The following is a 14,732-nucleotide window of genomic DNA, read 5'->3' as shown; positions in this document are numbered from 1 at the left end:
AACCCTCCCTCCCTCCCTCCTCCCTACACTAATAATAATCCACACACACACATGCCTGGAGGGTCATCGAAAGCTGTTATTTCACGAGAAAGCCCAGGCCATGCATTAGGAATTGAAAAGAGAGAGAGAGAAAGAGAGGAAAAGAGAGAGAGAGATGGGGATGGAGGGAGGAAAAGAAAGAAAGAAAGAAAGAAAGAAAGAAAGAAAGAAAGAAAGAAAGAAAGAAATGGAGAGTGGGAGTTGAATGGGGTGAGAGGTACTATGGGGGAGCATCAATCATTCATGACCCACCATTGGCCTGCCAGGCTCAACAAGATGATTTATGCAACACTTGTTGTGACGCCGCACTGCAGCCAGGCCCTGCGATCCTACCGCAGGCGCCCGACCAGCAACATGCCGTTATGGGGGCCATAATGTATTTTTAAAGGCCTCTGTTTCCAGCCTCAAAATGAGATGATCAGCTCTCATGTAGCCACCTCATAACGTGACCTCTTACTTGGAGCGGCTCACAGGGTGTCGTCGAACACTGCACAATGCCCGTTTTTTATTAAGTGATGTGTCTTCATGTCAGAAGCCCGCGTGTGCACCCTTGGGAGAGGTTAATGGTTATATCATATTGATGCATTGTACTTCTCTTTTGGTCAAGTGTTTGTGGAGTCCACTGCGTTCAGCTTGGGGGCAGTTTTGGTGGGCGAGTCGGTTCTGTGCAGCTGATGTTTTGTAAGTTATGCGCATAGTTTTGCAGGGCAGTACACCAGAGGCGTCCTTGGGTTCCGTTGTGTATTGCCGGGAGGGAAGTGTATCTTTCCCCATCTGTGTACAGTCAATGGCAAACATTGACTGGAAGCTGTGAAACACACTTTTCAATGCAAATAAATCCGACGAGTTATTCCCAAACAATAGCACGGCTGTTCTGTATTAGTGACCTGTATTTCGTGTGTGTGGTGAAAGAGTGTTTATTTATTTGTATCAGTTGTCAGAAGTTGATTAAGAGCTTGTTGATACATTCATTTTAATTGTCAGCGTTTTTGACTGAGAGCTTGTTGATGTGTTTGTATTACTTGCTGTGCTTGTTGACTCTTCTGTATTAACTGAGGGCCTTGTGTGTGTGTGTGTGTGTGTCTGTGTGTCTGTGTGTCTGTGTGTCTGCGTGTGTGTGTTTGGCCCCAGGTGGAGGCTCTGCAAGCCGAGCTGGAGTTCCACAGAAGCCTGTACAGCCTGCAGGTCACCTACACAGAGGAGCTCATTCAGGGCGTGCGCCGATCCTACCAGGCCTTCCAGGACAGCGTCACACACAGTCTGTGTGTCCCACTGCAAGGTACCGCACACAACCGCAGCATTATGAAGCGATAACTCTACCGGCTGTTGATATTAGTTATCTAGTGTTTACGTACTTATTTACTTATTCATTTGGCTACCGCTTTCATCCAAACTGACCAAAGTGACCTACATATGCCAATTACTACAAGGTCCAGTCTCCTCAGAGCAACTTGGGGATAAGTGCCTTGGCTCAAGGGCACAAAGGTGGAAGCCAGGTGTTTGTCTCTTGCTGATTTGAGGGAATATATGATTTTGATATATTTGTCTGTTAATATCAGTTATCTAGTCTGTGTTTTTCTATATAGGCTGATTTCACTGAATGTATGGTTTCGTTTATCGTTTATTTGTGTTTTTCTTGGTTTTATTTCCAAGACTAGTTCATCAGATGCTCAGTTATTTTCCCTCAAGAGCCTCATGATTTATGAGGTCAAATGTACAGTGCATGAGATTGCTTGAGGTATTGTTTGATTATATAGCGGGTATTTTTTTTATTATTTGGAGGTGCTGTGAATAGTGGGCATTGTCAGAGGGGGATTTCCCGACCCCCTTGGAAGCAAGTAGGGTGCAGGGACACAGCGATTAGGCTCTGCAGCGATTAGGCTCTGGGATGGGGAGATTTACAGTGAGCCCCTGGTCCACCGCACAGCGGTCATGAAATCCCCCACACACACACACACACTCGCTCTCTCTCTCTCTCTCTTCTAATGCCGCACCCCCTTCGCTCCACCTGCTCACATCAGTCCACAGCTGCAGAGGATACTGGGAGGAATCAGGGTCGAGCAGCGAGAGCGCTCTGAGAACCGGGCGGCTTGGCAGGCGAACTGAGGCGCGTGAAGCAGTACCGTGTAACAGCCATCTTGCAGCCCGTGTGTGTGTTTGTGTGTGTGTGTGTGTGTGTGTGTGTGTGTGTGTAAGCAGTGGGAACATTCCTCTGGCAATGGTACCCATGGAGGCTCATTAAAGCTCAAAGCTTGGTGACCCCCCACACACACACACACCAAACACCCCCCTTTCCTGCCTATATGATGTCATCAGCCCTTTCTCAGTGTAGGTTCCATCTCAACATCAGATACACTTTTTTAATGCATGAAGACACACTCACAAACACACAAAAATGAATTCACACATACACATACACCCAAACTCATTCAAATACACACATGCAGACACGTACGCGCACACACACACACACACACACATGCATACAGACACACACACACACAGTATACACGCATCCTCATTGGAGCATGAGAATATTCTGTTCGTTGTTCATGACCTGCAGGCTTAAAAGAACTCATCTTAGTAGTGTAAAACATGTCACACTTCAAGTATTCTCTCGAGTTGGTGTGTGTGTGTGTGTGTGTGTGTGTGTGTGTGTGTGTGTGTGTGTGTGTGTGTATGTGTTTACCCACATGAACACGCGTGTGCACACAGAGAATACATAACACACTCCACTTCTGGGGGGGTGGCAAAGCAGATCTTCACAGTGACTGAGTGCAACTTCACGCTTTGTGAACGCAACAGAGGGCTCTGCCTACACACACACACACACACACTTTCATCAGCCCTTTCTCAGTGTAGGTTCCATCTCAACATCCACTTTTTATTGCATGAAGACACACTCACAAACACACAAAAATGAATTCACACGTACACCCAAACTCCCCAACATGACTGTCTCTGTTTGCATCCTCATTCCCGTTTGACCTCACATCTGCATCTCAAGTATTTCTCGAGTTGTGTGTGTGTGTGTGTGTGTGTGTGTGTGTGTGTGTGTGTGTGTGTGTGTGTGTGTGCAGTTCTCTATCCCCTGGGTCTTGAATATTTTACCTGAAGAATTGCTTTTTTGTTTATTTTTTCCTCCGTTTTTGTCTCCTCCTGTACATGTGTGTGTGTGTGTTTGTGTGTGTGTGTGATGACTATATGTCTGACTGTATTGCTTGGGTGTGTCCTCTCCCTCCCTCCCTCCCTCTCCCTCTCTCTCCTCCAGATGTGCTTTCATGTTATGCTGATTTGCGGAGCTCGGCGTCTGAGGAGGCGCTCCGCCACTTCCTGACAGCCTTCAAGAGCAACGCCATGTGCATCCAGGAGGCGGTGGAGGCCCTCGACCCTTCAAAGAGCCGAGGTAGATAGATCACCGCTTGTCTGTTGGGCGCTCTTGCTTTGTTTCTTTGAATCATGCTCTCTCTCTCTCTCTCTCTCTCTCTCTCTCTCTCTCTCTCTCTTTCTCTCCTCCTCTCCCTCTCTTTTTTTTCAGTCTTTTTTTATGCTGTAAGTTTTAATATCCCTCATTGTGTCAGTATGGGCTATGCTCATGTCAGAAGCATTTGGCTCTATAACAGACATATTCACCTTTTATTTTTTTCCTGCACAGACATCGGTCTTCAGTTCTTGTCAGTTGTGCTGGGTGTAAGAAGCACACTAGCATGCAAATGCAAAAGCCAAAGTCTGTGCCTCTCCTGAGACGTCCTGTCCTGTCCTACCCTGCACGTCTTTTTCTGTTGCTGGAATTCCACCCTAGATTCCACTAGGACTCTTTTCACTTTTTCTTTTCTTTTCCATCCGTTTTTTTCTTTCCTTCAGTAAAGGGGAAACATTTTTTAGCTGAGGGGAAACCTGTGCAAGCGTGTGCAATCCACACACACACACACACACACACACACACACATACACTCCCGGCTGAACGCTAACGGGGTGTGGGGTGATGTAGTGCGCCTGCAAAAGTCTGAGGAGCCTGGCACTGCTTCAAGAGTCCTGTGTGGTTTTCTCAAGCTACATACACACACACACACACACACACACACACACATACACACACACACACACACATACGGGCGCGTGTACTGTGGTGAAAGGTGGCACCGCTGGAACGGTTGGCACCAGCGCTGATACCGGCGGTGGCGGTGGTGGTGGTGGAGGGGCCGGCGGTGTGCCCTGATGCCCGCCTGACAGCCATGGAGCTGAGCCCAGACCTCCCAGCCAGCAGCGGGCGAGACCAGCGCCACCCTGCTCTGATTAGGCGCTCCGAGGAGAGAGGAGGAGGAGAGGTGGCTATGGAGACGGCATACTGAGGAGCTGACATCACCCACTAATCACCAGGCCTGCTGCCTCACACTGGGGAGAGAGAGAGAGAGAGAGAGAGAGAGAGAGAGAGAGAGAGAGAGAGAGAGAGGAGAGAGAGAGAGAGAGAGAGAGAGGAGAGAGAGAGAGAGAGAGAGAGAGAGAGAGAGAGAGAGAGAGAGAGAGAGAGAGAGAGAGAGAGAGAGAAGAGTTAAGAGTTAAGAAAGGACAAACAGATAAGGGTTGAGAAGAGAAGAGAGGAAAGGAGGGTGAAGAGAGGGGAAGAGTAGCTGATAGGAGAGGAGGGGTGAGGACAGGGGGAGTATGAGAATAATGAGTCTGACCCTGTGCACTGCTCTGTGGCACTCAAGGGCTGGGGGTAGTTATGGAGGGGGCAGTAAGGTTGGTGCGAGGGGAGGGGGTAGTTATGGAGAGGGCAGTAAGGTTGGTGCGAGGGGAGGGGTAGTTATGGAGGGGGCAGTAAGGTTGGTGCGAGGAGTTGGGGTAGTTATAGAGAGGGCCAGTAAGGTTGGTGTGAGGGGTGGGGGTTGTGGGGCTGCACCTGTCACAGCTCTACCCCCTCAGCCCCAGACATACGAGGCGGAGGCCACTGGCCTCTGTCACATAAGCCAGCGTGAGTGCTTGTTTCTCTCTCATTATCCCCAAGAGTATAATGCAGAGCAGAGCAGAACACAAATTCCAGCCTGTATCTGTGTGACAGTGTTGCGTAGGTGAGGCTGTCTTCACATACCATGATGCAGCACAACATAAGGATCTGTGGTCCTTTTCAAATGCTGGGCCAGTAATCAAATGCCATATATGGCTGCATTGACAAAGGAGATACTATATCATTCTTCCTTCCTTTTCAGTATCATATTCAAATGCTTTTATACTCTTCTTGTTGCTCTTGAGAAGGGGAGATTTTAGAAGCTTCAGGGAAGGGTCTTCTTATCAAGACTTGTCTTGGCGCTCTCTTTCTCTCCATCTATCTTACTAAAAAAATGAAAGGTGATTGTGGAAGTCATCCATTGAACTGATTACGATCCTCGGACACTGGTCAAACACTCCTCGACTATCGCGCCCCACTCCCACCCACCCCCCAAATCCCAACTCCCAACCCCCAGATGTGTGCGCACACACACACACACACACACACACACAAACAAACACACACACACACAGAAACAGCATGTTTCCTCCTCACCTCGCTTGGTCTTGGTCTTGGTCCCTCCCAGCCACGGAACCCTCCAGCTCCCTTTACTCCCCCAGATAGAGACAGGGCTGGCCAACCCAAGCAGCCTGCCTGCCCCACTGTTCCACATTTCCATAGGTGGCTTAGCCTCTCAGGTGTGTGTGTGTGTGTGTGTTGGGGGGGGGGAGGGGGTTAAGAAGGTCTATTTGTGTGTGTGTGTGTAAGTGTGTGTGTGGGTGAGTGAGTATGGGTATGTGGGTGTGCATGTGTGTGTCTTTGAGTTGTTTGTGTGTGGGTATGGGTGTGGTGTGTGTGAGTGGGCCTATGTGTGCTTGAAGGGAGAGACCGTGATGTGTGAGAGAGTGAGTGAGCCTGTGTGTGTAAGGCAAAGAGAAAATGGTGTGTGTGTGTGTGTATGTGTGTGTTTGTGGGTGTGTATGTGTGTGTGTGGTCCCATCTCAAGTGCAACCACAGCGGCTGAAGCCTTCCTTTGAGGCGCCCTGGTGCTGGTGTGTTCCACCGGTGCTCAGTGTGCCAGCGTGGGGCTGACCGTGCCAGGCACCCCCACAGACGACGCAGGCTCGTCAGCTCCGGCCCACTTTTTCACCGCCCGGAGCTGCCCCATGCTAAATATTTACACAAGCACGGCTGGAATGCCTGAGGTTTTATGGCTGTGTGTGTGTGTGTGTGTTAGCACACAGATAGCAATCGTGCTGTAATAGCTGAAGGTGTTTTTACTTATCTTTGCATTTTGCATAGACCATTTTCATCTGCTTCCATATTATATATATATATATATATATATATATATATATATATATATATATAAGCCCCCTTTTTATAAGCCTCAGTGGCCATTATTACTTACTATGATAACATAATATTTAATGTTTGAAATTCTCATATCTGATCATATGAATGTCATTAATGACAGGAGTGAAATTAACCTAAATGTCACAAGGACACACCCAGTATTCCTCAACTCATTTCAACTACCTCAGTCCTTGAAGGCATTCTGCTTCTGTTCAGTTTCGTTTCAGTTTTGAAATGACAATCAGCGACCTGTATAATCATATCTCCCTAGATTTTTATTTTTTTATGAAACCGTAAGACGTCTTGGTTCTTTGTTCTCCATTTATGATGCAATGGAGTATTCCTTTTGTTACGTGTCGGCGTCTTGAGGATCTCCAAAAGCCATGCTGCCACTGTTGCAGCCGCCGCTGCTTATCTCCCTGAACCTTCTCTTCTGATACCACAGTACCAGGGTGCAAAGCAATTTGTTTCGTTATGAGATAATACCGGGGCCCTTTGCCGCCTTTCATCTCCTAACCACGAGCACCTGCTATCGCTCTGTCTGTGTGTGTTTGTGTGTGTGTGTATGTGTTGCTCGACTCGTTGTGCGCCATCGACGAGGGGGGATGATTCTTCTGAGCCCTGTGATTGGCTTTTGTTGGCCTTTCTTATCTGACAGCTCTGAAGCCCTTTGTCTCACCTGACGTATCTTTGTACGTCTCCATGTCACAGTGTCCAAAAGGGGGTGAGAGACCCCCCACACACACACACACACACACACACACACTGGTTCGGTATTCTCTGGGTGTGGGTGGAGGGTGTGATTGTAGGGTGGGGGTGTATACGGAGGTCTGACCTGCTTTGGGGGACCCTGGAGACCCCGACCCACATACAGGCAGGCGTGTCCAGAGCGAGCGCCTGTCAGCTCCTGTCTTCTGGCTCCAGCTCAGGTGTGGCCTGGGTCAAAGGGTCTGAGGCCTCCAGGCAACACTGTTTATGTGTGCATGCATGGAAATATACTTTTATATACAGTATGTACTTGTGTGCATGTGTGAGAGATATGTGACTTTTGTTTTAACATGTTTGTATAAATCCATTTTGGTGATTGTGTTGCATATATGTGTATGTACTGTATGTATTTATAAACTATGTATGTGTTTGTGTGTGAATTTGAGTGGGAGCTTAATGGTGCATGTTTACATGCAGTGACAGTGAGCATTTCCCGCCGAAGGCGTCTGAGGCTGAGTGGGTGTCCTCCCAAGCCCCGCCTCCCTGGCTGGCTGATTCCACCAGGTCCTACAATTTACAGCCCTGCCTGACACATTCCGTGCCACATCAGAAAACACTCCTAACTCACATGCTTTGCGTGGGTCGCACCCCTGACATTAACACCATCAATCCAGCCAACCTCCCTGAGAAAGTCAGATGTAAATCTTAACTGTGTGTGTGTGTCTCTCTGTCTCTCTCTCTTTCTCTTTCTTTCTCCGTTAACATATCTGTTTTCTGCCACGCTTGAACTTGTTTAGTTCTCTGCGCATTACAGTCAAGTTGATGTTGTGAAAGGCTGTGGCAGAGTAGTGGCGGGTAGCGCCCTGCAGCGATGCCCGGAGCGCTCAAACATTAACTCGGGACAGTAAAATCAAACATCAAATATTTTTTATGGTTTATCTGGAGATCCTAATCCGGCTCTGGAAGCGGGAGCCAAATGCTCATATAATGCTCTTAAACAAATTAATCAGAAGGAAACAAAAGCGCTTTTGTTGCACGGCTCGTGTGAACACTCCCAGGCTTGAAGGAATCTGTAACGTGCATCCGTTAACGCTAATGCTACTGATGCTGATAACCTGGCCGTTTCCTCTTTTCAGCCAGCCATCTCTTGTGTTGTGCTGTGCTGTGTGGTAGAGCTGTAATCGGGCCTTAAAAGTTAGGCCCGACAAGGCCCGAGCCTGACAGAAATCAGCCTGAGCCGAGACTGACAGCTTTTTAGGGCTGTAACGATACACCAACCTCACGATTCGGTTTGTATCACGATTTTTGACCCACGGTTCGTTACGAATCTCGATTTTTCTTTCTTTTTTTGGGGGGGGGAGGCTAGACATTTTATTAAATAACATTTTAATAGCCTCCCTATAGAACACCAGAGGATTACAATATAATATATCTATTATTTTATATCCTGATATAAAAATATTTTTCTGAATGACTGATATTTATGACGGCACACTTTATGCAGATTAGCCTATAGCCTGGGCCTGCTATTTTTTATTACAACTCTCCCTCTTTAATTCAGCTGTCTGGTTGAAGCCTGGAAATATTGTAAACAAAGTAGCATAGTTGGCTAGCTTAGCCTATCGTAGTCTACTGATTGGACTGTTCAGTTTTCCCATGTGTGTTTAAGTTTCAAGGTAATACTTGTTCTCCTTGGGACAGACCCTTTTGGGAAACGTTGGTATTGAGATGATCAGTCAACTTCAATGCAAGAGTTTTAAACAAATATGTGCAGCATGCTAATGAGGCTAAGCGGATTTAATAGTAATTTAGCTAGTCGTCTTCTATGCATCCTTGCTTTCACGATTGTGAATGTTTTATTTAAATCGCGCGTGTTCATTGAGCAGAAGAGGTAGGGAGAGGGAGAGGGAGGCAGAGGGAGGGAGCGCGAGAGAGAGTGGGGCAAGGAGAGGGGGTTTACTTCTATACTGTTTGGTAAAGTTGCACACATAGTCTACAATGAAAGCAAGGAGAGGTATGAAATTATTATTTATTTATTTGTTTGTTTTTGGACAACGTAGGCTACCGATAAGTAAAGCGGGAGATGTGGGTTGCTTTTGCAGCCGCGTAAGATGCAAAGCACTGCGTGAAACACTAGAAAGGTGTGTCGCGATCTTACTTTTCACACCGCCACGCGGTATCGTTGATATGAATTATCATGGTGGGCATATCGATCCAAATATCGATAGTATCGATACCAACATTGGTATTGGTATCGGATCGATACCAGCGTGATGGGATCGATACTGTAATTTCTGTTCACTTCTAATCTAATCTAATTCTAATCTCTCAATTTGTTCAAAATGCATTGTTCCTGTTTCACCAAGGGCTAGCCTACAGTCATGCAAACACCATTTCTTTCCCATATTGCATGCCCGCTTTGCAATGTTTCGTTGCTGAAATCTTTGTAAATTATTAACAGTGGAAATCCTAAAATCACTAGTGGTCATGGAAATGTATTCAAATTTAGCATGTTTTATTCACGTCATAAATCATGACACACTGTTCTCCCCTACATAAAAGTATATAAACGGCTTTTAGTTACAAATATCAGTATTGGTATCGGTATCGGCAATACTGGCCCTATATTTAATTGGTATCGGATCGAAACCAAATTTTACAGTATCGCACACCACTAATATGAATGTCGCGATTTCGGTTTCGAATTGTATATCGTTACAGCCCTACAGCTTTTTAAAAGCCCCAACCTGTTTACAGCCCGACATTATTCAAATGTCCGCATGCACGCAGCTCTTTTGCCTTTTGTCAAGAATGAGTCATTTATAAATTTTCTAACATAATTTATTCATGACTAACTTAAGCTGGGCCACCAGATAGTTGGAACAAAGAAATAAAATAGCCTAAGTCCTCTGTAACATCATAACATCTCAGCACTCTGAAGTTTGCAGGAACCCTCCCATAAGCAGCCCCGGCATTAAAGGTTGTATCAGCGATAGCGGGGATACGTCACTTCTGTTGATGTTCAAACAAAACAGAGAGCTAGTTCACTACTCCCTCCCCCTCCCTCCCGTGCAATTAAAACTCTCCTAAACGCGCATCTCGTCGGTTATTGGTTGAAATACTTTATTTTGCCTTTGAGTGGGTTGCCAACCCTTGTTGGTAGCAGTTGTTTTTGTGTACAGATCTCAGAGCCTAGGCTGCCTACAGAGACGCAGTTTTTTGACGGCCTGCTTATAGGACAGACAGCTAGCGGATCGTGGACGAATATGATCATTTATGTTTGGGCCTTTTTTGGGCCTGAAATCGCTGATACAACCTTAACGTAGTTCTTGCGCCAGCTCTTCAAAACCCTCGCCATTTACGATATTAAAAGGCCTAATGTCTTTACAGCGAAAGCTGTAAGAGTTCTCCGTAACCATTTGTTTCACCTTTGCAGGGTTGGATTTTGTTGCTGTAACAAACAATGTTATTGTAGGTTGATCCTGGGCACTGGCAGGTGTGGACAAGCTTTGATCAACATGCCTTATCAGCATGCCTTATCTCTGTCGTTCTGCAGAATGTTTTTCATCCTTTAGTTTTTCACATAGGCTAACCCACTCCAGCTCATTATTCTCATTATGCACATGACAAAACTTTTCCACACCTCAGACTTTGCTTTCTTTGCCGGTGCAACTAAAGCGTAATCGTCAGAGGCCAGCCTCCGTTTCACCTCCTCAGCATCCATTTTTGCATCTTTCTCGCAGCTAATTGAAATGCATCACCTGACCACTCATTTAGCCTACCGGCCCGAGCTCGTGTGAAATGCTAGAAATTAAGCCCGAACCCGACCGAACCCATCGGGTCCCATCAGGTTCGGGCAAACATCTTCTACTGTGTGCCCCCACAGGAGCAGAGGCGCTGTCGCGCTATGGCGAGGAGTTCCTGGCGGCCGTGGAGCGCATCCTGGGCGAGTGCGGTCAGCGGCGGGAGCGGGCGGCTGGGCGGCTGCAGGACCTGAGGCTGGAGCAGGAGCAGGCCCTGGAGCTGCTGAGCGGCCTGAGCCTGGAGAGGCAGGAGAGGAGGGCCCGGAGGCAGGCCGGGGGCTCCCAGGGGCCCAGGAGGGGGTCCGAATGGCCGGCGAGGGGTCTCGATGGATCTGGGAGAGGGTCCGAGGGGCCAGGGCGGAGTGGGGATGCAGGAAGGAGGGGTTCTGGGGAGCAGGAGAGGGGTCAGACACCAAAGGGGAGGATTCTTGGGGAACAAGAGTGTGTTGTGGAGGGTCAAGAGGGGAGCTTAGAACAACATGTGGGTCTAGGACTCCCATCCAGAATGTTGGAACAACAGGAGACCAGCGTAGAACAGCAAGAGAACTGCAGCTTAGAACAACAAGACAGCAGTTCAGAGAAGCATGGGGGGACACCTGTGCCTGTCCAGTCCTCCACGTCCGACAGACAAGAGCGGGCGCGTTCCGTCGGACGCAGGGGCAGTGCAGGGTCAGATAAAGTAGTCAGTGGCAGGCAGCCCGCTTCACTGACCGCCAGCGCCAAGCAGAGGGCTCTGAAGAAAGCCCTGTCCATGGACATGACAGCAGACACGGGCCCCCAGCGCTCTCCCGCGCAGCCCACCGGGGTCATCCAGAGGCCAGCCAGGAGCGCGCCGCGCAAGCTCCCCCCCATGGAGCTCTCAGGCAGGCCAGAGTGGCAGAGCTAGCGCTGGGGCTAATGCTAGAACGCCGAGTCATCTGGAGAGAGAGAGAGAGAGAGAGCTGCAGGGGGTAGTGAGGCCACCCAGAGAACTGGGGCGAGAAAGAGAGAGGGAGAGAAGGAGAGAGCGTGAAGGGGAGAGAGACTTCTGGGTTAATGCAGTGACTAGAAAACACTCTCAGCACAGGCTGAGCAGACAGTGAGAGAGAGAGATGGAGAGAGAGGTGGATGTAGAGAGAGAGAGAGAGAGGTGGATGTAGAGAGAGAGAGAGAGAGAGAGAGAGAGAGAGAGAGAGAGAGAGAGAGAGAGAGAGAGAGAGAGAGAGAGAGAGAGAGAGAGAGAGAGGAGCTGGAGAAAATGAAAAGCACTTAGGGAGGGCATGTTTTTTCGGTGTCAAGCAAAGTCCACGTCTGCTTTCATCAGCTTCCATAGCTCCAGCGGTGCATTCACTACGAGAGCGGACGGCTGAAGGGAATCTGAGGACCAGAGAGGGCTTTTTGGGGTACATGGTAGTGTGGGGGTGGTGGTGGAGCGTGTGTGTATGTGTGTGGAGGGGAGGGTAATGTAGGCACCTGTCCCTGGGTTTTACTGCCTCTCCTCAGACCCCAGGTGCCACATTTTTAACAGTTTAGTTCTGGCAGTCAGGGCTGTCAAGAGAATCCACTGGCAAAACTCACATTTTTATAGGTTTCTAAAGTGTGTGCTGTGCTGTGTATGTGTGTGTGCTATGTGTGTGTGTGTGTTTTGACTGATTAAATTGCCCTTTTAATGGAAAAATGACAAAAAAAGTGTAGCTCTAAGTGCTGTAGCTTTTGTGTGTTTTTCTTAGTCTGACATTTTAAAGTGGGGTCAAGAGAATCTTTATATTTTGCATTTAAAGAGGAAATGTGTGTGTGTGTGTGGGGTGTGAGTCTGTGTCACGGTGGGTAAACCTGTCAGAAATGTGCCCTTGACTTATGACCTGAACCTGAGACTCAAGTATGTGGCCCTCACCAGACTGCCAATCAAAAGGCTGGAAATGTACTAATACATTTGCTGTGTCCTTCAATGTAAATGCAAATATTGCTCAATCATCCAGTCTGATTCTTTTATGTGACCATAAAGGTTCAGGTTCATCAGGGCATGTAGTACATGGATAAACAGCATTCCCTCCTATGAGAAGTTGTGTTGTCTCTGATGAGTGATTGGTTGCTGAGTGATTGGAGGTGCATGTCTGGTGAGGTGTGATCCTGTGTGGCGCCCTGCAGAGTGTTGTGTGGTGGATGTGGCAGATACGTGCGCTGTGCTGGGCTTTGTTGTGCGGGGCGGTGTAGGGTGGTGCTGTCGGGCGGTGCGGCAGTCCCATCTGTGGCAGCGCTGGTTTTGAGTGACACAGCAGGTGGGAGCTCATCCTTCCCTTGCTGTTTTCAGGTGAGCCAGCTGGATCCCCCCGGCAGAACATTGCTCTTTCCTCCTCTTCTTCCTCCTGTTCCCCTTCTGTACCCCCTCTCTCTTCCTCATCCTGACCCCCCATCTGCTCTCCTCAGCTCTCCCTCTTCCTTTTCTCATCCTGCTGCTTCTGTGGGTCTCCTCCTCTAACCCCCCAGCAGCACCACAACTCACAACCCCCACTCGCCTCATGCTGTCAAGACAAAAGTAGTCGTGGGAGGCATTAGTCACCCGGCTGCGTTTGTCTTCCTGGCGGTCTGGGTGGCAAAAACAAAAGGGTGAAAGAGAAGGGAGGAGGAGGGAGGGAAAGAAGAGATGAGATAAGACGGCAAAAGTGAAAGGGTGACTCAAGTCGTTCTCTCTCAGCCCGTGGCACACTCTGAGCTTTGGAAAGAAAAAGAGAAAGCTTTTATTTTCTCCTTAAGTCTGATCTTCCCTCATGAATAATGCAGAAGAGTTTCACCCCTCTCCCATTCTCCATCCCTGTCCTCTATTGCACATCATCTCTCTCTCCCTCTCTCTCTCTCTCTCTCCCTCTGTTATTTTTCATGCTTTCCCCCCTCGCCTGTCTTGTAGTGCCATGTCCTGTAAATAAACACAAATGCCTCGACCGAAGCCATTTCTTCCGCGACAGATAACTTGATTAGGCAGTTTTGTGTGTTTTTTTTGTTTGTTTTTTTTAAACGCTCGCAGAAATGCTCTGACAAATCTGTTTCTGGAAAGAGAATGCCTGAGGAGGGTGGGGAGAGAGAGAGAGGGAGCCACAGAGAGGGAGCCACAGAGAGGGAGAGAGAGAGAAAGTAATCATTTAATGACCTATCCAAGTGGCACGTCAGAAAGGCGATTTAAGGATGCAGCTGCTGGGGAAAGGCAATTTCTTCTAATCCTTTCACTCTTTTTTTGAAAGAAGGGACACGTTTTTCCTACTTAAATATCCCTCTAGACAGCGCATTGTTTTAAACTCAATTTAAGGACAGTTTGGCTCACCTCTACCCATAGAGTACGTTGTTCCAGAACCCATAATGACAAAGAATATCGCCAGAATGTCCCAATGGAAATGACTCACACGAAAACAAATTTAGATTTTTGTAATAGTCAGATGTTATGCATGCTGCAGCATCTGGAAACATTATAGGTGTAAAGCTTCCTGTCTGAACATTTTCAGTGTGACAGATGCACCTTTCCGATGCGAATACAATGACTTGAAACACAAATTTGTCTTTGGAATCCTGCATTATTGTCAGTATTGTCTATTCTTTGTCGTCTGTCTATTGTAGTTGAGCGCATTATAGACCCTGTGTCATATTTCAGCGTTGGTGTAGTCTTGCAGCCTGCTCCCACACACACAGATGCGATTTCACACAGGGTTCGTGAGGGATTTGTTTTTTAAATAAGCATAAAGTGAGCCGAGCACATTGCCTTTATTGAGGTCAGTCCGGCTGGCTCAGTCAGCGGTCGATTTGCACCTAAATGTAGTCAATGGCAGCAGATACCCTAAGCGGCTTGGCAGTTGATAATATACTCAGGG

The 14,732-nt window shown here is 47.9% G+C and overlaps 1 protein-coding gene across 3 annotated transcripts in view; it reads left to right on the top strand.

Moving 5' to 3' along the window:
* The window catches only part of LOC125294805, a 55,758-nt gene extending 42,824 nt beyond the window's left edge, over positions 1 to 12,934 (top strand). For all 3 annotated transcript variants that reach the window (XM_048243817.1, XM_048243818.1, XM_048243815.1), the window contains 3 exons: positions 1,171 to 1,318; positions 3,311 to 3,445; positions 10,980 to 12,934. In XM_048243817.1, coding sequence (XP_048099774.1) covers positions 1,171 to 1,318; positions 3,311 to 3,445; positions 10,980 to 11,782 — 1,086 coding nt within the window. In that variant the 3' untranslated portion in view covers positions 11,783 to 12,934. The remainder of the gene's footprint in view (positions 1 to 1,170; positions 1,319 to 3,310; positions 3,446 to 10,979) is intronic.
* The last annotated feature ends 1,798 nt before the right edge of the window (positions 12,935 to 14,732 follow it).

This window comes from Alosa alosa, chromosome 5, assembly GCF_017589495.1.
Source record: "Alosa alosa isolate M-15738 ecotype Scorff River chromosome 5, AALO_Geno_1.1, whole genome shotgun sequence".
NCBI classification, from domain to species: Eukaryota; Metazoa; Chordata; class Actinopteri; order Clupeiformes; family Clupeidae; genus Alosa; species Alosa alosa.
This window is presented reverse-complemented; position numbering and strand designations above follow the sequence as displayed.